Source organism: Physeter macrocephalus, chromosome 2, assembly GCF_002837175.3.
Source record: "Physeter macrocephalus isolate SW-GA chromosome 2, ASM283717v5, whole genome shotgun sequence".
NCBI lineage: Eukaryota > Metazoa > Chordata > Mammalia > Artiodactyla > Physeteridae > Physeter > Physeter macrocephalus.
The window spans coordinates 117,651,790-117,673,031 of NC_041215.1; the positions used below are offsets into that span (position 1 = coordinate 117,651,790).

At 40.6% G+C, this 21,242-nt stretch overlaps 1 protein-coding gene across 8 annotated transcripts in view; it reads right to left on the reverse strand.

The window, feature by feature from the left end:
• Positions 1–7,842: 7,842 nt before the first annotated feature.
• Positions 7,843–21,242, reverse strand: part of FN1 (fibronectin 1) — a 69,042-nt gene continuing 55,642 nt past the window's right edge. For 4 of the 8 annotated variants that reach the window (XM_007100866.2, XM_007100865.4, XM_007100864.4 and 1 more), the window contains 10 exons: positions 20,829–20,918; positions 20,407–20,586; positions 19,188–19,277; positions 17,764–18,230; positions 16,625–16,763; positions 14,247–14,411; positions 12,209–12,334; positions 11,577–11,683; positions 8,915–9,025; positions 7,843–8,591 (listed from right to left, as the gene is read on the reverse strand). In XM_007100866.2, the coding sequence (XP_007100928.1) occupies positions 8,520–8,591; positions 8,915–9,025; positions 11,577–11,683; positions 12,209–12,334; positions 14,247–14,411; positions 16,625–16,763; positions 17,764–18,230; positions 19,188–19,277; positions 20,407–20,586; positions 20,829–20,918 (1,547 nt within the window). In that variant the 3' untranslated portion in view covers positions 7,843–8,519. The remainder of the gene's footprint in view (positions 8,592–8,914; positions 9,026–11,576; positions 11,684–12,208; positions 12,335–14,246; positions 14,412–16,624; positions 16,764–17,763; positions 18,231–19,187; positions 19,278–20,406; positions 20,587–20,828; positions 20,919–21,242) is intronic. The other 4 variants (XM_007100869.2, XM_007100867.4, XM_007100870.4 and 1 more) reach the window with 1 other exon arrangement.

Below are 21,242 nucleotides of genomic sequence, written 5' to 3' on the forward strand. Positions count from 1 at the left end.
GCACAGTGGTTGAGAGTCCGCCTGCCGATGCAGGGGACACGGGTTCGTGTCCCGGTCTGGGAAGATCCCACATGCCGCGGAGCGGCTAGGCCCGTGAGCCATGGCCGCTGAGCCTGCGCGTCCGGAGCCTGTGCTCCGCAACAGGGAGAGGCCACAACAGTGAGAGACCCGCGTACCACACACACACAAAAAAACTAGAGACCTTCGCTTACCTATCCAAAGATTGTAAAGATTTTTCTCTTATGTTTTCCTTTAGGCAGTTATAGTTTTCACTCTTACAGTTAGGTCTTGTTATCTATTCCGGTGTTAAAGTGATGCATGGGTCAAGTTTCATTTCTTTCCATACATTTATCCAGTTGTTCTAGCATCATTTGTTGAGACAACTCTTCCTGTTGAATTGCCTTGTTGCCTCAACCATATTTGTGTGTCATTTCTTGACTCTTTTTCTGTTCTACTGTTATGTTTGTCCTAATACCAACACCACACTGTCTTGATTATTGGAGCTTAATAGTAAATTTTGAAATTGGGTAGTGTGAGTCCTTCATAATAGTCTTTTTAAAGATTTCTTGGCTATTCCAGGTCCTTGGCATTTCCATGTAAATTTTAGAATCAACTAGTCCATTTTTACAAAAAAGCCTCTTGAGATTTTAATTGGAATTGCATTGAATCTGTAGATCAGTTTGTGGAGAATTGATGTTGATCCCCTTTGAAGGTTGATCCCCTCTGGTTTCCACCAGCTTTTGGTTGCCTTCCAGGGGTTTTAAATGGATTTTTTAATATTTTTGTCAAGTGTTCATAATTATCTGCAGGAGGGTTAGTCCAATATAGTCTACTCTGCCATTAAGAAAATAAAAAAACACCAATAAATATCATAGGATGTTTTCTAGTAATTGCTTTAGTTTCTTAAATAATTTTTTTATTTCTAAGTCAGTTCTAGCAAGGTATATTTTTCCCCTTAGGAATCTGACCATTTTTTCTAAGTTTTCAAAATTGTTAGTATGTAGTTGTAAGTAGTTTTCTCAGTTTTTAAAAGGTCTTTATTATGGATATTTTGGGATAAACACCAAAAAAGTAAAATTCTATGTATCTATCATCCAACTATAATACCGTATGACTACCTTAGTTTTATCTGTTTCCCCACTTCTCATGCCTCAACACAGATTATTTTGAAGCAAAGTCTATAGATATTTCATCTGTAAATATTTCAATCAGTTAATCTAAAAGTAACTTAAAAAATAATTTTTTAAATGAATATTCTTACACTTTAAAATGCATGACTACATCTATCAACTGAAAGGGCCAAGAAGTGTGACACCGCAGTGGCAATGAGCATACCTAATGCTAAGATCTTGGTTTCTAATACCATTATCTAATAAAAGGATCCAGGACTCCTTGGAGAAATGGCTTACTCTAGACTGAGCAGAAAACCCATAACAAAACATCTGGATCAGTAAAGAGTGATTTGAATTGGGGGAGCATCTGGAGCCCAGGAAGAAAAGCATGAGCCCTCACTCATTTGTAAATAGTCCACCAAGGGCACCCTGAACCCATCCTGTTGCCTCCAGAGGCACCTTCTTTCCGAAGCCTAGTCCCTTGTCCCTTCCTGAGAGCACAAGTCCCTGCAGGTCTTTAAGTTCCCAGTGCCTTCCATTCTTGGACACTTTTTTTTTGTGGTACGCGGGCCTCTCCCTGTTGTGGCCTCTCCCGTCGTGGAGCACAGGCTCCGGACGCGCAGGCTCAGCGGCCATGGCTCACGGGCCCAGCCGCTCTGCGGCATGTGGGATCCTCCTGGACCGGGGCACTAACCCGTGTCCCCTGCATCGGCAGGCGGATTCTCAACCACTGCGCCACCAGGGAAGCCCCATCTTGGACACTCTTAAAGCTCACTTTTGCTAAACACTGTGACAGGCACAAATTTATTCTTAAAAATAAATTGTAATAAACCATGCCTATGGAAAGTGCTTAAAGCATCTACAGCTTGAAGAATCTTTTGTTTTTTGTCCGTGCCACATGACTTGCCAGATATTAGTTCCCTGACCAGGGACTGAACCCAGCTCTCGATAATGAAAGCACCGAGTCCTAACCACTGGACAACCAGGGAATTCCCAAGAATCTTGTTTTTTTTTTTTTTGCGGTATGCGGGCATCCCACTGTCATGGCCCCTCCCGTTGCAGAGCACAGGCTCCGGACGCGCAGGCCCAGTGGCCATGGCTCACGGGCCCAGCCGCTCCGCGGCATGTGGGATCCTCCCGGACCGGGGCACGAACCTGTGTCCCCTGCATCAGCAGGCGGACTCTCAACCACTGCGCCACCAGGGAAGCCCCAAGAATCATTTTTAAATAAACATATTTCACCACCAACTGGGTGAAGAAAAAGGATCTTGCCAGCAGCTCCCCTTCCATGTCCCCCCATACCTGTTCTTGATTATGGCCCCCTCTTTCCTTCTAGGAAACCACGTTTGGGCCGTTTATGATCATCTCTCCCTTGTTTTGTCACTCGCCAGTTTGGTGATCTTGGGCACATGCCTTAACCTCTTGGAATTTGTTTTCTCATCTATAAAATGGAAATGTATTTGCTCCCAAGGAGGCTGAATAGCTCCTGGTTAAAAGCACACAACCCAGGGCCAGTTTGTCAGGTTCAAGTTCCAGCTCTGCTACTAACAAACTGTGTGATGGTAGGTGATTCACTTAGCCTTTCCTCACTTTCTACTTATAAACTGATATTGCAGTACCTACCTCTTCGGGTTGCTCTGAGGAGTAAATGAAACAAAATATTTAACACCACCTCAGACATGATAAATACTGCTCATAAAAAAAATGCTACTTATTATTTCATAATGCTTTTGTGTATATGGGGCATGGAAGGTAGTGGAAGATGATACTAATGTGTGGAAGTTGGATTTTGCCTTAGTTTTTGAATAGGTAGCCAGAAAGTTTGAGTTCCTTCAATCTTTTTTTTAATTATTATTTGGGCTGTGCCGGGTCTTAGTTGAGGCATGCGTGCGGGATCTGGTTCCCCAATGAGGGATCAAACCCAGGCCCCCTGCATCGAGAGCTCACGGTCTTACCCACTGGACCACCAGGGAAGTCTCTCTTCAATCTTTCATCTACTCTGTTTTCCCAGACCGCTTCTTACTGCTACTGAATTGGTCGACTAGACCCATACCAGGGTCCTAGCCCGGGCCGGGACCCCTTGTCTCGGCCAGGGAGGTTCTTTTTCCTATTTTTTCCATTTTTGCCAATAGCAAAACCTATGTTGAGACTGGAGCAGCACAAACTTTATTTAATGGTCAAAGAATGGAGAAGCAGGAACCTAGTTCACAAATCAACTTCCTAACCCAATTAGAGCAGAGACACCAAATATATAGGAGGGTCAAGGTAAAAGGGAGGGAATTGGAAAGAGGGGAAGGAATATCCACGAGTTATCCGAGAATAGGGGTGCGGTTTGGACCTGGAGACTGATGGCGACACTCCTTTTCAGTCTTTGTGTGGGCTTTTACAATTGCTGTTGTGGCGCTGGTGGGTGTGTCAGTTAGCATGTTAATGTATTACAAGGAGCAAAGAATGAGGCTCAAAGTGTACTGGAAGTCAAATCTTCCACCATCTGGGGTCTAGTTGATTCTAACCAGTTCTTGGTTTTTTCTCTTTGCAGTTTCCTCCTGAAACTTAGATAAGAGTAACTGGTTTCCTTTCGAGGGAGGGGCAGGGGTGTGATTATGGGGCAACAGCCTTGGTGACGTTACCAGTAAGCAAAAGGATATTGAGGTTTTCTGTAACTAAAGTGCCATTTTTTTCAGTTGAAATTATAAAATGCAAGTCAGTGATTTTTTAGCATATTCACAAAGTTGTAGAGCCGTCACCACTGTTCAGTTCCAGAACATTTCCATCACCCCCAAAAGAAGCCACATTCTGATTAGCAGTTATTCTCTATTCTTCTCTCCCTCTGGTAACCATTAATCTACTTTCTGTCTCTATTAGTTTGCCTCTTCTGGACATTGTGTATAAATGGAACCATACATTATGTGACCTTTTGTACCTGACTTCTTTCACTTAGTGTGTTTTCAAGGTTCATGGTGTAGCATGTATGAATACTTCATTCCTTTTCATGATCAAATAATATTCCATTGTATGAACAGACCACATATTGTTTATTCATTCATCAGCTGATGGACATTTGGGTTGTTTCCACTTTTTGGCTGTTAACGAAAAATGGTGCTGTGAACATTTGTGTACAAGTTTTTGTGTGAACATATGTTTTCAGTTCTCTTGGGTATATATACCTAGGAGTGGAATTGCTGGGTCATATGGTAACTCAATGGTTAGCTTTTCGTGGAACCACCACGAAACACCACTGCTGTTTTCCACAGCAGCTGCACTATTTTACTTTTCCACCAGCAGTGTATGAAAGGGTTCCAGTTTCTCCACCAAAGTGGCATGTTCACCGCTTGGCTCAGCATCTTACAACTAATGCTGAATTTGACGGATCAGCAGGTTTCACTGTACAGCCCTGACCAGCAATCTCCTGGCAGAGGCAAGGTTTCCTTCTGGAACGAAATGGTGGTTTCTGAGGTACCGTGATGCAAAGAGCTCCCTGGGAGCATCCTTGGCCTGCAGTGTATTTTCCATAAGGGCAGTCTGCTGGGATGGGCTGCCTGCAGGATGGGTGATTCCAGCCCTAGCCAGCACTGGGTGCTGACGATCACCCCATGCTGGCCACCTCCAAGCAAAGCTAATAACTTCAAGCCTTTGGAGGCTCCACACAAGAGCCATTAATAGGATAAATCTGGCTCCTCAGATTGTTAGAACTTTTACTTCTCTAAAGAGGAATTCAAGGAAATGTAAAACATGCTTTAATATCTCATACGTAACTCTGCTGAGGAATGTTAAAAAAGGAATTTCCCGTTTGGGGCTTTCAGCTGAAGCATCATTTCTCTTGCTCTTTTATTACTTACAGTATTTTCTTCTCTTCCGTTGTAATTTGTATAGATTTTTGTTTGCAATTCAAATTGAATCTCTTTTATTTTAATGAGGCTATGAAATGGGATGATGTGGCAATGATAACAACTTGCCATATATACTCTTTAAAAACAACTTCCTTAGTCTGAAAAATCCAGGGCAGGGCAAGGTGCTGCCCTGCTTTGTGCTGCGTCTGCTTTATCAGCCTTTGGGTAATCTTTAAATGTCCCCAAACATGAGACTTCCCAAGAGTGATCTTTTTTTTAATGGTTGAAATGTATCTCCTGAAAATGGGATTTTTTAATTGGAGCCTGCCACTTTCCCTGTCACAGTAATGGGAACTTACTGAATAGGAAGCAATTTCAGCACTTAAATGTGCTGATGTGTGTTTCTTAATCACTTTAATGAGTTTCATACAACTAGAAATGGAATAGAATTTTCAATGGAAGTATAATTAAATGGAAAAGTCATTTCCTATACTTGTAATTTCCACCTGAGCGTTTCTTTATTCACCTCCACAGAACGTGTGCCTTACAGGCTTATAGTGATGTTATACTGACTAACTTGCATAATTCACTCTGCTCATTAGAGCTGAAAACAACAAAAATACTCAACCATAAATTTTATTACAAATCACGTCCAGCAAGACAAGGTATAGCTTCAACATTATGATTTTTCTTTTTAAACTCATATATTTACTACTTTTATCTGACTTTGCTTGAATTGCCAGTTTCTTGCCTGAATCCAGATTGGTCTTTTAATTATGCCTTTTCAGTCTGGTCTGCTTAAGACAATTCTCAGGAACAACAGTAACATGAGTCAGTAAAAACTGTAAAAGATCTTTGGAAATCCTTGTGTTTGAATGATTTTGCTGAGAAATAGTAAAAAAGAAAGTTTTACCATTTTGCCTTGTGATGCCAAAACATGAAAGACCATTGAAATTTAATTTGTTCTGATTATCTACATGTAGTTACTGACTCACTATTGAAAGAGTTTCCTTTGTAAATTTAATATATTCCTTTTGAGAATCTAGCAGACATTCTGGAAAAAGTGGTACTTTTTAAAATCTTAAATGTGGAACTTGCAGATTTTACATTTCAGTGTGCAAGTTTTTGATGGGCTCACTATCCATTTAATTAATGTAGTCCAACTGGATTTACGTAAACTCATGTTGGAGAAAATAGTTTTAGGTTTGTCTCTAGATAAGTGGTTTGAAGCAAAGTCAGTCTCAACCCAAAGGTGTTCTTTCATTATGTTTTTAAATGTAAAGACCTTTCAATAGGATGGAACTGAGGTGCAGACTTTCACAAGTGCAGTACCTGGGCTTCCTCTTTACAGTAAAGATGGAGGCAGGAGCCCGCTTTCTCTTTGGTGTGTGTCTGCAGTGGGCCTTCCCCTTACACCGTGTGTGAATTTGTATTGGGTCGTATTCTCTCTCCATGAACAATGATGACCCACGTATGTGGAACAGTCATTTAATATCATCATGATCTGTTCTTCCTGTGATTTTTCCTTTTTTTCACATGTACAGAGCAGCTCTCTTGGTAACTACTGGCTTGACAAAGCTGAAAGTTTAGTGATGTTAACAGAAGTCCGAGGTGTGAGTCTGTGTCCTGCTAAGGAAAACTCATCTGAGCTGGAGTCCTGTCAAGTTAGACTGTGGAACCTCTCCCTGGGTGGGATAGGGAAGGTGGGAGGGAGACGCAAGAGCAAGGGGGTATGGGGATATATGTATATGTATGGCTGATTCACTTTGTTTTACAGCAGAAACTAACACACCATTGTAGAGCAATTATACTCCAATAAAGATGTTAAAAAAAAAAAATCTCTCCCTAATGAGATGCTAAATGGCAAGGTATTTTATAAACTAAATCCATTCCAACATGAGTTTTGTGTTTTGTTTCTTTTTTAAAAACAAATGAACCCTGAGGAAATCTCTTTCTGTATTTAGTCTTAATATTTATTGCCAGGTATTTAATGAAATATTTTGTTACAGTGGTGTATAAAAGTGTTTTCCATGTCTTGTATATTATGAATTACTAATCTTTTACTAATTAATAATTGACGATTTCCAGTGCCGCTATTTTACTATTTTGGATGCCAGATTTAATCTCAAAGTTTTAGATTTGTTGGTTCCCCAAAGTTAAATTGAAAAAAAAAAGGGCCTTTGTAGACCAGGACTACACACACTTTGTTCATCTAGGGCACTCCAGGGTCAGCTGGCATTTAAACAAGTTGGATTGACGTTATTATACCACAGCGATTCCTTAAGACAGAATCCCTCTACGCCATGCGACTTAAGTAGTTTTTTGGTGGTTTTTTGTTTTGTTTTGTTTGGTTTGGCTTTACTGTGCGGCATGCAGGATCTTAGTTCCCTGACCAGGGATTAAACCCACTCCCCTTGAAGTGGAAGTGAGGAGTCCTAACCACTGGACCACCAGGGAATTCCCAATTTAAGTAGTTTTAACATCTCAGTCATCTTTTTATTTTCCTTGCAGGTAATCTCTTTGAATAGATGTTTATTTAATGAAGGACGGAAAGGAAGTGGGAGGGAGCAAAGAATTATAATGGTTAGAAAAGAACAATGAAAAGGTTGTTTAGATTATACTTCTGAAGAACTAGCAAGTTAAGTATCTGAATCCACCTAAATCTGGTAAAGCGGAAAATATAAAGTTACCTCCATTACTGAAGAGATAAAATGACAAGACTGAATTTGGTTTGGGGAGTGACAGACTTAGAAAAGCTTGTACATAAATCACCAAAATTTAGAGAGCCGTGCCCATCATGGGTTTTCAAATGTTTGCTGAATAGCAAAGAAAAAACATTCAGGAAGATTCTTATTTTCCCCCAAATTTCTGTATGTAAAAAAGAAGCCATGATGTTCAAGTTGTGGAATGTAAATCTTTTATTAAACAGTTGTCTTTCCACAGTAGTAAAGCTTTGGCATGTACAGTATAAAAAATAATCACCAACCATAATTAGACCAAATTCCTCTTATTAACTGCATACTAAGTGTCTTCAATACAATTTTTTCCATATAAAAATACAGGGAAAAATTGATAAATAACAGGTAAGAGAAAGATTTCTAGGCAATTACTAGAATCATTTGGAAATAGTACTGTGGATATTTCAAATATCACAGCAACAAGGACATGCCGTTCCTACAATATTGTGGGCCAGATAGTTAAGTGGAAGCAGAAGTGTTTGGGTAACTTTCCTGTTGAAAATTTTGGTAATATCATTTCAAGACATTTTGTATCTTGGTTGGTGCATGTGCTTCCCTATTGATCCCAATCCAAACCACAAGTTAGAATCATTTCATTTAAAATACTGAGCAGTATTGAATACTTTGGAGAACTGGCAACATACTGCCCCATTTATGAGAAAATCTAAAAACACTCCCAGGGTGATGCTTGGAGAAGCTGTGGATTGAGCTGAAGCTGGAGAAGTTACTCCAGAGCAGAGGGCTTAAGAAAGAAACAAACTAAGCTGGGGTCTGCTAACATCACTCCAGTTTGGATGGACCTTGACAGAGATCCGTGCTTGTCCTCTGGGTTGGAAATATTACTCTCGGGAATCTTCTCTGTCAGCCTGTACATCTAAAGGCATGAAGCACTCAATTGGGCAGTTGACATTCTGTTAAAAAAGAAGAAGAAAAATTAACAGCAATGCTGTAAAGCCTACAGAAGAAAAAAGGGGAGGGTGGCTTCTCTGATAATTACTTATGCATAGGAAAATATTTCTAGCTTTAAGAGCTTAGCTATATACTGGGCAATGGGAGATGCTCAAGAGAACCCAAATTATGTTAGAGGATACAATATTCTTTCTACTCTTAAGTCTTTTAAAAGAGGTTTTAAAAATTGGTTCATTCAGAAAAAAAGGTACCTACAGAAAGAGACTCCCTACTATGTGCCTAATTGCATTTAGGGGAGAAATACACAGGGTGCAAATGCACTTACAGTGTTTGTTCTCTGATGGTATCTCTGCGAATACTGGTTGTAGGAGTGGCCAGTTGAGCCTTCGTGACCGGGTTCAGCCCCTGGTCTGCGGCAGTTGTCACAGCGCCAGCCCTGAGAGAGGAGAGGCATGAAGTCGGACGGGGTTTATGACAACACAAGAACATTGCAACTTAGAGCTTGTGTCGAAGAATTTCACCTCTTACGAGTTGGCAAAATATACGCAGTTAGTCACAAAGGAAGCTTTGAGGATGATTTCATGCATTTATAACTTGCAGAATATATGTTGGCTGATTACTCATATTTTATAGCTGCCTCTATTTATGCTTTTCCTTTTTCCTGAAATGTCTTACGAACCCCACCCATCTGCTAAGGCTGATTCCAGTCCTGACTTCCTTAATAAGCTTTCCACACTACATGATGGAGGAGGTTTTCCTGGAATCCTAGAGCTTTTAAAAGGAACGTGAGATCACATGGACAGACACCCGCATTTTACAGGTAAGGGAAAGGAGACCCAGAAGAATGACGGGGGGCGGGGAAGTCACACAGTGACCTGTGAGTGGAGTGGGACTGCCACCCAGCTGGGTGACTCCTGGTCATGTCCTTTCTACTGAGAGATCCTGGGACTTTCCAGTCATTTGAGCCTTCTTTTGCCTAAATTAACCTGAGTTGGGCTTTTCTCTTATAGCTAGAAGAACCCTAAATAATACAATCACTTTCTTATATTGTCAGTGAAATATTTAAGACATATTTGCCCATTTAAAAGCATATTCTCCATAATACCTAAGACAGTACAGGTAAATACCTACTTACAGAATCAGTGAATCTTGCTTTCATATAAACACGTAACAGTTCCCACTCCTGTCTAAAGTGTTTCATTTCTCACTTTGCTTTAGAACAGAACAGGTGTCACACGTGAAATCATGAGGCAGAGAGGCTGAAGTGAGACCAAAACCGACTTCTCAACAAATTCACTTTCCGTCACACTTTTCTACACTGAGCACATGACCAGAGATGACTGAGTTCTGTGATCACGGTCTTTATGTGTGTTAAAGAGAGACAGAGAGAGAGATTCTTTCCCCACCCAACCGCGAGTGGTGGAATAAGATCAGAGTAGCTTCCAGGGGCTGCCCTCAGCCAGACCCCTGAAGACCCTTCTCTGCTGCCAGTTTAATCTTCCTAAAAACCGTCTTCCATCCTGTTCCCTTTCTCTTGGGCACCTGCAACTGGCTAATGCCAAAGGCATCAACCAGTGAGCCTTACCCTGGAGTAGGGAGCACGCTCTTCATGGACCAGAATTTGAAAAGCTGTTGGGGAGGGTATGTTTTCATTGAAAACAAAGGAATGTTATGTTTCATTGCTTTTATTTGAGTTATAAGGCATTTTATTTTGTAATTTCAAAGATGAGAGGAAAGCACAGCACTTTTCTGTTATACTGAAGTAGGACACAGATTAGAAATGGTTGAGAAGTACTGGCATGAATAATAGACTTCCGAGGCCCTCCATAAGTGGCCCCCACTTCTTCCCATTTAATGTCTTACCACCTGACAGCAGGCAGAGGATTGTTTCACTGGAGCCCACACGTGCCAGCTCCTTCCCATTCCAGGGGGCTGTGCTCACTGCTCTCTCTGCGTCCCCCATCCCTCAGCCAAACTGTAACCATCCTAAAAACCCCAGCCAGGGGACTACGCTGGTGGCGCAGTGGTTAAGAATCCGCCTGCCAGTGCAGGGGACATGGGTTCGAGCCCTGGTCTGGGAAGATCCCACATGCCACGGAGCAACTAAGCCCCGTGTGCCACAACTACTGAGCCTGTGCTCTAGAGCCCACGAGCCACAACTACTGAGCCCACATGCCGCAACTACTGAAGCTCGTGCACCTAGAGCCCGTGCTCTGCAATAAGAGAAGCCACTGCAGTGAGAAGCCGCGCACCGCCATGAAGAGTAGCCCCTGCTCGCCACAACTAGAGAGAGCCCACGCGCAGCAACGAAGGCCCAACGCAGCCAAAAATAAATAAATAATTTTTTTAAAAATCCCCAAAACCCAGCCAGTTCATGCTTCTCTTTTCCACCAAACCTTTCCTGCTGACATCAGCCTACGTGGGAACTGGGTTTGTCAGATCCACTCAGAACCTGACTTAATTAGCTGGACTTTCAATGTATGCTAATTTAATGTCGCCAATTATATCATTAAGAGCCAGGACCATTTCTCACTCCCTCTGTGTGTCCCATATTCCTGAGCATAGCACTAGACCTATGGCAGGAATCTATTTGGGGATTGAGAGAGGGTACAAAGAAGTGGTTATTTTCTTAGATCTAGGTATTCAAAATATTTAACAGCAGTATCACAGGGGCACCTGCCCCACAGAATGGAGCAAGAAGCCCAGTGCTACCCAGCGTTTAACACTTCAGTTGCTGAAGAACGGAGGCAGTCTGAGAATAGTAGGTATGGGGGAGGGGGCTAAGGCTGCCACAAAGGGGGAGAACTGGAAAGGGGTAGTCAGTAGCCTTATGTTCCAACAGGAGATGAAGTATTTCCCCATTTCATAAGGGGCACTACCACACCTGTGTGCACAGCACACACACAGGAAGCCTAACTCTTAATCGTCCGTACAGGAACCTCCCCCCCTTGTCTAAATTGCACAGAGCCTGGCCTATCTGGTCTTACCCGCTGCCCTCCAAAGCACGTGCAGGAGCAAATGGCGCCAAGATATTCTTTCTGCCACTGTTCTCCCACGTGGTACGTCTTCCCATCGTCGTAACACGTTGCCTCGTCTACGTGGACACACAAATCATAAGCGCATGTAAGACTGAGAACAATAATACAGACTTGACCCCTCTCTGGGGGTGGGCTTGTTTCTCTTCTAAATTTATGTCATCACAGCCCACGTCCCACATGTTAATGGGAATCATCCATAAGAGAGGTACTGCTGTATAGATCTTAGGGCAGCATTTCCAAAGACTAGATCTAATAAACTGGAAAAGGTTCAATGCAAAGATAGAGATCATATTTTTATAGTTGAATCTAAAGACCCGTAAGGCTTTCTTGTTACATTTCACTGCAGATTATGGTCAAAATACTCAGGTCGGAAAAGTGCTAAAGTGCCCTATAACAACATTAAATTATGGCTCATTTTTGAAGCTTGTCTCTGCTGTCCCAAATCAAAAGATTAACAAACCCACCGTTCACTCCTCAAGAAGACCTAAAGTCTCCAGTCATTTCTGGGGTTGAGAGTTACAGCTCAGTAATGAAGGCGGGAGTGCTCAAGAAGGCACTAAAAATGATTTGTGGCAACGTACGGGGATCGCACTTGAATTCTCCTTTTCCATTTCCGAGACACGTGCAGCTCATCATCTGGCCATTTTCTCCCTGACGATCCCATTTCTCTCCAATCTTGTAGTTCACACCATTATCATGGCACCATTCTGGGGGGTGGGGAAGATCAGAGGCAAGGAGTTATTGGCATGTTCTGACTCACAAGATGGTGAGCCTACCAGGACATGTCACCAGACTTTCAAAGCCAGGTATCTGGAAGGAGTGGCAAGGAGAGACGAAGGTCATGATCCCTCTGACAAACCACTTTTTTGGTTGGATTTGAAAATATTATCTTTACCACTTAACATTTTCTCGGCTATTTTAAGATCCAGTCTATTCCATCATAATCGTTTCACAAGAATAGTCAATGACCTTCATTTGAATTCTCCCTATTAAGGTTTAAAATTGGGAAGGCTAAAAATAGATAATAGGTGAAAAGTCACTTTTGGATTTGCAGAGATCCTGGATACAAAGTTCAATTAACCAAAAAGCAAAGATCAGCTGGTTTCTACACACTACAACCTGTTTCTTGTACATGGGAAAAGTGAAAGAATAAACCTATGTATCAAAACAAAAACAAAATGATAAATCAATGGTTATCATCCTACAAATAAGACTGGTTCTAAGGAATATCTAAAATTCACAGTTATATATCTTTAACTACCTACATAAAAGATGACTTTTTAATCTTCAAAGTTTATACTAAAACAAAACAAACTTTGGAAGTTTATATAATACACACAACTTCTATTTTATCAACAAGTCAGTCATTCCTAAAACTTTAAAAAAGTTAGTCAATAATTATGACATCTAAGTGAAGAATATGTAAGTTGAGCCAAAGAATCACATAAATCAACTTACAGCTCTGCTCCCACAGTTGCGCCTAAGTACTTACATAGGTAATAAATATACAGACTTAAAAATAGCTCAGTTTCAGAAATTAAAAACCACCTAATTGATGCCAAATGTTAAAACTTCCAACTCCTAAACAGCATATGACAGTTCTGTTCTTTCTATTTTCAGATGGTCAAGCACAGTAGTCTGCATTGAAAAAATTAGTTGTTTTTATATTTCAGTCTGAATTAAACCAGTTCGTGTATACAAGTTAAGTAAAGTACTCTTAAGATCTTTTAAAAATCATTATGTCATATTTCACCCAGTACAATTCCTGGATATGTCTATAGGAGGCTTGTTATAAGGCATAATGATTAACATCTATGAAAATGAACCAATTTTCAATAGTAATCACATCCCCTAAAAACAAAGCAGAAATGAAGGATTTAAAAATTCTAATACTAAATACGTCAAATACTAAATACTAATACGTCAAAGCATGATAAGTCATTCCTAGGATTATTTTAACTAAAAAATAATTTTAAATAATAAAATCCTTTTATAATTTGAAAATCAAATATTTTTCAATTGAAGTTGATTCTTAATTATCTACAAATGAATTATCTGTACTCTCCACATTACTTGGTAAGATTAAAGCTACCCAATGTGTGTATGTGTATGTATGATATGAGTGTGTATATGAGATATGAAAGAGTGTGTGTGGGGGGGTGTGACTGTGTATATATACTATGATATGTGTATATTTGGTTTGTGTTGAAAGAGACAGTATTTGTAAGTATAAATGTTCACCTCTGAGCTCACTCAACACTACAGATTAAAAGAGACTTGAGGTTCCATTGTGTCTCTGATACCCTTCATTAGACCTGGCTCCAAAGAGTTTGACTTTATTCATTTATTTTAACAAAAAATTTTTAAAAATCATATTACCATCGCAAATTTATTTTTAATTAATAGTCATATTGAAATACAACCTTTGAGATGAAGCAATATTCAACAAGTAAAATTTCCCATCATTTTTATATGATGCAAAATGTTACTTTGAGTCAAGCAGTCTCTCCTTGTTTGCTTCATGTTTGGAAGAGGCTGCATCTGCCAAACATGCTTCCTCCTTTGGCACATTGTGCGAATGCATGGAACTGCAAGAGGTGGACAAAGCAAGCTACTCACTAGATGAATCGCATCTGAAATGACCACTGCCAAAGCCTAAGCACTGGCATGAGAGTTTAAAGCCAGATTCAGACAATCGCTCCCACTCCTCTCCGATGGCGTAATGGGAAACCGTGTAGGGGTCGAAGCACGAGTCATCCGTGGGTTGGTTTAGGCCTTGGTCAACTACATGAAGAAAAGGAGGAAAAGGCAAAAAAAAAAAAAAAAAAAAGACATCTTATTATGGTTTTGGACCATAAGAAGAGAACTGAATTATTGTATATAATGACTTATTCGAAAACAAAAATCCTGATAGCACTAAACACTCATCTGTTCTATCAGTGCATCAACTGCTCTAATAAACAATGCTTAGATTTTGCTAGTGAACACTTGCCACAAGCCTCTTAAAAGGAGCCCATCTTTCACTTTTGCCCTCAGTTCTAAAACAAAAAAAATCATTTCTAGTAAATCTAGTCTATATAACATAGAACAGATCATGAGGCAATTAAGAACTTCAGTGGGATGCGAAGGCTGGAAATTCCTCTCCATCAGTACCTGAGTGACCCTAAGCTAGTTATTTAACATTTCTCTGCCTTATTTCCCTCCTCTGTAATGTGGGGATAAAAATTAAAATATCTCCACCTACTCAGGATCTTGTGATGATTACATGAGATCATGAATTCAAAGCACTGGCCTATTACCAACACTTAGAAAGTGCTCACCAAATAAAGAATAATTATTAGAGGGCATCTTTTGCTTTTACTGCAAAAGTTGTCACAGTTTTATATACCATTAAAATGTGATCGCATTTATTTTATTGCATTTTTTTGTATAATAGTGCAAAAAGCCTAGATTTTGTACAGTCTTTTCATAATGGTCAGACTGCTTTACTCTATCAATAAAACCAACTGTTCCAAATAAGAGAAAGCAATGGGATATCGATGGCTTAGAAATTAAGTAACGGAATCTCTTCGTGTTGCCTAAGATCTGGTCTTTATGTTTTGGGAAAGCTTATTTTAAAATAATCTATGCAAACAAAGCATGCTTCAAATTATTCTCTAAAAATTAAGTAAACTAACTTCTGTGACTTTGAATCCCACTGTGTATATTTCTTTTCACAGTGCAAAAATCAAAAGCTCAAAAGCAATAGATATTTGAAGTGTCTAATATTTTGAAAGGCATCATAGTGGAAGAAAATAGAGTTTTGTTGAAACTAAGATGTCTGAAATGTCTCAAAGCTGGGAGAACCTGGCTAGAATGCAGAATATTGCTGCTGGGAATAAGGAGTCGGAAAGAAGGAAGGAACTTAAACTGCTATGAGGGGTTTCAATAACCTTCCTAAAGATAGCCAGGAGTTAAAATTCCACCTGACCAAAGTTCTGGAGATGGAATCTTTTTAAAAAAATGATGTGGAAAAAGCACAAAGACCTTTGTGCTCTTGAAAATTCCTTTCACATGGCATTCTACTAGCAAAAACACATGAAGCAAAAAGTGTGCATTACCATGGATATATAACACAATAAGCACAAAATAATGCCCCCCCCCCAAAAAAAAATAAACTGCTTAATTCACAGGCTTTTATACATGTAAAAGAACACAGTCACCTATCGAATGAGGAAGGAGGCTGAGGTTAAGTAACTGGCCCTAGGAATAAAGCCTGTCACTTGGCAGACAGAATTCAGCACTCCCTGCTGATGGGGAATGGAGAACCCTCCAGTTGGAAAATTTGAGATTCATGATTTTGATTATTCCCTATCTCGTGTTTCTTGGTGACTCTCCAGCTTGCTGGAGTTTGAAAAGCCGGGTGATACACTACTGGTTTGACGGAACTTTCCAGGTGCTACAAAGAGTCAATGACCATTTAACCTCATTGTGGTTTTAGGCCTATATAATCATGAAATAATGTGGGAATAAGGGAGCTCTTTGGACAGAAATGGGCTATGTTGGTAGCATTTTACATCAGGACCAAAACTCAGCAGGCATTGATGTCGGCAGATACGGAATTTCCTTTACAGGTAATCACTTTCAGTACTTAAAACTTACTCAGGAGGACAGCAACCTGGTAAGATGAAGAGGGTCTGGGAACAGAGATCAGGAGACTTCTGTCCTATATCAACCCAGATACTCACTAGCCGGGACTCACAGTGTTGGACTAAACAATATTTTAAGTCCCTTCCAGGTGTATCATCATATCACTGTTTGAGGCTCTATTTATGTATGTGTTTTACAAGATACTACGATACTCTGAGGGGAAAATAACTGAATTTAAAGTTGCTCAGTTACTTCATGGAATTATTTCCTAAAGTCAAAAGACAACAGCAAGAAAGGAACAGTCACTTGAAGAAGGATCTCTGGGGTAGTTCAGAGCTTTTGCCCGAATAACCCCGATGTTCACATACCAGAATTGCCCACGGTAACTACTTGCTCCCGAACCTTGTGCCTCTTCTGGTCTTTTATTGCCTCCACTATGATGTTGTAGGTGGCCCCTCTGGTGAGACCCGTCAAGGTGGCACTAGCAGAAGTTCCAGGAACTCGGAACTGCAATTATTAGCACATCCAAAGTAAGGGAGAAAGCATTATAGTGAGGAATCGATATGACTTTCCCTATTCTCTTCTCAGTAACTCTTACTGTGTAAACAAAGTAAAGGGAGACAAACATGAAGTGTAAGGTCCCAACCAGAGAAGGAGAGAAATGGAGCTTGAGTGAGGGGCTATCGTTTCTACGTGATAGATTTTCCTGCCAAAAGTCTACCCTACGTGCTCCACAGTTACCAGGAACCCTCACTAGTTCTAGAGACAGCCTCCTCTTCATCCTGCTGTAGTTGCAGTCTGGGCAAGCCCACTGGCAGCCATGGCCATGCCCCCTTCACATAAAACGTGGACGCTGCACTATGTGGGATACACATCCAGCCCACAAAAGTGGCATCTGACCCCAGCATGGGGTCCTTCAAACCCTTTGGCAAATCCTCAAACTCATGTTTCTAAGCCCATAAATCCTCCACAGTGTAGTCAGTTTTTAAAAGTCTGCCACTTTCTAAAAATAAGAAAACAGTGAACACTGATATCAGCAAGACAAATTAAAGCATAGAAGTTTTAGTCAGAGAATCAATCACTTATAGGCACAGCTTCAGCCAAGTTCTTTCTCCTTTGACATATTGTAGATAATGGGATTCTTCAAGGACAAACCATAACGATGGCATTTTAGCCCTTCCTGGACAAAAATAAATTCAGGCAGAATCTCTCTCTCTCTCTCTCTTTTCTAAGATCATTTCTTTGTCTATATGACCATGGAGCCTCAAATGATCGATGATAATAGAAATGATTTTATTCTCTACTAAACGAAAGCTAATGACACGCTCTGGAACATCCCCTAAAGTAGAGCCGTACTGAGATTAAAAAAGAAAATCAGGACTTAAGCACGCCACCTTTCTAAGAGGTTCTAGAAGTATGCCACTGGACATCAGAGCTCTGGTCACTTCAGTAGCCTAGCTTACTTTTTTTCCCAGGCTGCCCAGAAGTAAAGAGAAACATGAATTACCTGCAAGGGTTCTTCATCAATGCCAACTGGATGACATGAAATGATATACTCAGAGCTTTCCTGGAATGGGGTCCATGAGATGGTTGTCTGAGAGAGAGCTTCTTGTCCTGTAGAAGCATTTGGATTGAGTCCCAGAACGTGAGGGTAGAGATGATGGTCTACGTCTCCCCTGGGGACAGGACCAATTTGGATCTCCTCATTTATATTCGGTGGATACGGTCTTGGCCTATGCCTTACGGGGCTGGCCATTGTGGGCGGTGTGGTTCGCCTAAAACCATGCTCCTCAAAGATCATTTGTTGCCCAAGACTGGGCTGCTGACCAGAAGTGCCAGGAAGCTGAATACCGTTTCCAGTGTCATACCCAGGGTTGGTGATGAAAGGGGTCTTTTGAACTGTGGAGGGAACATCCAGGATCTCTGGTCCATGAAGATTGGGGTGTGGAAGGGTTACCAGTTGGGGAAGCTCATCTAGCCAAGAGAGGTTAGAGCCAAAAAAAGCAAAGCGTGTTAAGCTCCCAGAAGTAGCCTCGGGAGCCGTTATCAGTTCAGGCAACAACGACTATTTTTCAATCAGATCAAAGCTCCTGGAAAATTAGCAGTTCTTAGGTCACAAAACACTTTTTTTCCAGAAAGAAATCTTTATGATTTTTCTCAAAGTTTTCTTTATAGTTTGGAACGAAAAAAGTGTTAGTATGAATTTATCATACACACAAAGCTTTGAACCGCTGAGCCCCATAGAAGCTGCCTCTGCTCAAATTAAGCCTAATGGAACTGAAATATGCAGCCTTTTTTCTCTTTTTCACTTGAGAATCATGTTATGAGGACTAGAATCCAGACTAATTATATCAGCGTCTGAAGTATGAGAATTCCAGAGGTTTGGTGCAGTAGTTTTTCATAGTTTGAAATGCTAAGAATAGATTAAAATACACACATAAAATTTATTTTAAAATTCTCCTATCAGCATAAATAAAGCATTTTCTTCAAATTAAACTGAAATTGGATAAAAAAGTAAGACATTATTTAGTTCAAAGTTTTAGAAACCAAATAATAAATAAAGGCAAATGAGAAAGATTTTTCCCTCCCTTCCCCCTTCTTATAAAAACATTTTTAACTTCAAAAGAATGTATAGAAGAACAGCAACGATCGCAGCTTGGTTTTTACATTTTAATACCCGGTTTGAATTTTTTTAAGATGAATAAAAGGCTTTTATATTGACTGGCTAGGAAAAAAATAAAACAGTTCTGCAGATGGTTAGCTTATTCTTGCTATCAAAGAGCACAGCATACATGCTATGCTGTTAGAGAAAAAAAGTTTCATGAGAAATGCATCGAAACCTGGAGCACTTTTTCCCTGCAAAATGAATCATTCATAATTAGTTTTGTCTTGGCCATCTCCCTGTTAACCACCGAGGAAGGTGCTCTTTACCTGTCTTTTTCCTCCCGATCAGAGGCTCACTCTTCTGATTGTTCTTGAGGGCAATGACTTGGATTGTGTACTCGACTCCTGGTTCCAGACCTGATGGAAGGACAGATCATCACATTATGTCTGTGGGCTCAGCTAGTCAAATGAAAGTTGATCTCACCAGGAGATACTACTGGGAAGCAAGCATCCTCTCTCCAGCTGGCCATTGGCCTCTTGAAAGGCAAAACTGACTTCATTTTGCTTCTGCAAACACTCAAATACTCTGTATACAATAGCCACTTAGCAAATTAATTATCTTCCTGTCAAGTCTGACACCTGAATAAGCACTTTACTTTTCCTGGGTATTCTGTTAACATGTGGTCTCATCTGCCCTTTTGAATTCAAGAAAATCTATCAGCGTTGTACAGTGCCAGCGAAATACACACTTGGGAGAGATCAGTGCAGACTATATACATGAATCTACTTAGGCCTAACAAACAGATGGCTCTCAGTGACAGGATCAATGAAAAAGTTAGACTACAAAAAAGAGCTCTGCAGGAAAAGAGTGACCACTCTGTGTGGTCCCTGTAGGAAGTATCCAATTCAACGCCTTCCATATCTGATTCTATTTTCCTGTCTCCAAAGTTCCTAAAGAAGCAGTGTCTCCTTCTGGTACCTGTGTGTTCTATAGGATTTTTAAGTCTAGATGATAGCCTATATACACAGTTTACCGTATAATCTCTTGGACAAAAACAATACCAGAGGCCTATGATCTCTGATTTCCCATCCCAAGCACTCTCTCCAGTATGGGTGACTGGGAATCACTTTGCCTCAAGACCTATCCTGTGAAACCGGATAATGAGGGCCATCGCAGGTGGCAGTCTGGCAAATCCTGCAGACTTATCATTCTTTAGGTTGCTGAGTGAGAGAACAGTATCAAAATTTGCTAGTTTGCTTTGAAAAATGTCTTTTTCTGAGAAGAGCTGATAGCTGTCTGGCAAATGTACAGCAGATAAGAAGATTCTAGTTATGCCATTATGACAGTATTGAAATTATTGCTTTGTTGTGAATTCTGAGATGTATCAAGCTTGACAGCTCCTCCACAGAGAATGCTTTTTGAAGTTGTCAGAAAGGGGGCTTCTTGTTCTCATGGTACAGCACCAAAGACACAGTTGGAGTCCGCTAAGCACTTTGTGTGTCCTAGAGAGTAAAGAGGAAAACGGCAGCATGGAAGCAGCAATACCAGTAATAGTAGCTTCTGTGACACCAGGGCGGGGCCGAGGGACCACTTCTCTGGGAGGGGACCCAGGCTTCTCATACTTGATGATGTAACCAGTAATCCTGGCACGAGGTGGCTGCCATGATAACAGCAGGGAGTTGGGTGTGGTGGCCAGGAAATGCAGGTTGGATGGTGCATCAATGGCTAAAAGAAAACAAAGTTACATCTCTTTAAGGAAATGAATAACCAAGAAAATTATTCCCACATTCTTTTCCCAGCCCTTAAAAACAGACTTGAGAGAATCTGAGAGTTCTGTAAACAGTAAAAATGATTCACTGTGATCTGGAATACAAAAGTATCAGCCTCATTTTTGTTGCTCAAGTTCACATGACTGATGACACAAACATATAAGTCAGTGGCATTTCTTCAGTAGAAAGTGTAGTTACCAGTAGAGGCGTCGATGACCACAGGGGAGCTCCGAGCGTTGTCATTCAAGGTGTACAAGTAGATCTTGTAGTCAGTGCCGGGTTGTAAACCTGGGATTGGTGAAGAGATGATTTTTATCTGATCTTCATTTACTAGGAAAATTTTCAAACTCATCTGCAATTTTCATGGTTCCTCCTCTCATTGCCTGTTTATACAGACCACGGAAGTGGTTCACATTTGAACAATAACTTAGAGCGTGGTATGGGTGTTAACTGCTCATGAGAAGGACATCTCAAAAGAAAGGCACAGATGCACAAAGAGACATTGGCTAAAATAAATTTTAAAATCCAAAAATGCTGTTAGAAGTGACTATCTTGGTGATAGGGGTGAGCACCTACTGACTGTGTTTTATCAGATGGTCACTGGTTGGGAAC